The 925-nt window shown below is 38.9% G+C and overlaps 1 protein-coding gene across 1 annotated transcript; it reads right to left on the reverse strand.

Moving 5' to 3' along the window:
• Positions 1 to 257: 257 nt before the first annotated feature.
• On the reverse strand, positions 258 to 608 carry LOC128249063 (histone-lysine N-methyltransferase SETMAR-like). Its single transcript, XM_052971668.1, has one exon. The coding sequence runs from the start codon at positions 606 to 608 to the stop codon at positions 258 to 260; it is 351 nt and encodes a 116-aa protein (XP_052827628.1).
• Positions 609 to 925: the final 317 nt, after the last annotated feature.

The following is a 925-nucleotide window of genomic DNA, read 5'->3' on the forward strand; positions in this document are numbered from 1 at the left end:
TATATATATATATATATATATATATATATATATATATATATATATATGTATGTATATATATATTACGAGGGTGGGTTGAAAAGTTCATACACTGACCACGATGCAATGGCCGAACTTGGCCTAACGTTTTAGTTTTCGACATAGTCTCCCCGCGGTTCACACACTTCTTCCCCTTGTGTTGCAGCGCTTGGATTCTCGTGGTATAGAAGCTCTCATCCTGACCCCCCAAAATGTCCTCAACAGTAGATATGACTTCATCATCGGTCTGATACTGCTTCCCAGCCAAAGGTTTTTTTCATGTTGGGGAATAGAAAATAGTCAGATGGTGCCAAATCAGGAGAATACGGAAGATGATCAACCAGTCCAAAGCCACAGTCATTCACAGCAGCCCTTGCAATCACAGATTTGTGTACAGGAGCATTGTCCTGATGAAGCAGGACCCCTTTCGTTTGATTAACATTTAAACGTTTGTCATCCATCACCATGTGGTGAACACGGTCGATGTCTTTATGGGTGGTGGTTGTGGCAGGACTTACGGACCTTGAGTCTCCTACCCCTTTTGAATTTAGGGGCCCACTTTTGCGAAGTCGATAAAGCTGGAGAATCATCCCCTAATGTAGAAACCACGTCAGCATGAATGTCCTTGGGGCTAACTCATTTTTCTGCAGATATTTGATAACACCGCAGCGCCAAATTTTATCCATTTTCACGAAATGTGTCTAGTAATACTTTTCCAAGTTCTCAATTCAGTATCCAATGTGGGTTTATCTTGAAAGAAAAAGTGCAGTTAGCATCAGTAAAGATTGAATTTAATGCATGGTAAGTTTAATTATTGTATGCTAACTCCTTCTTCGTCATCCTATGAACTTTTCGGCCCACCTTCGTATATATATATATATATATATATATATATATATATATATAT

The sequence above is a fragment of the Octopus bimaculoides genome, chromosome 11 (assembly GCF_001194135.2).
Source record: "Octopus bimaculoides isolate UCB-OBI-ISO-001 chromosome 11, ASM119413v2, whole genome shotgun sequence".
Taxonomy (NCBI): domain Eukaryota; kingdom Metazoa; phylum Mollusca; class Cephalopoda; order Octopoda; family Octopodidae; genus Octopus; species Octopus bimaculoides.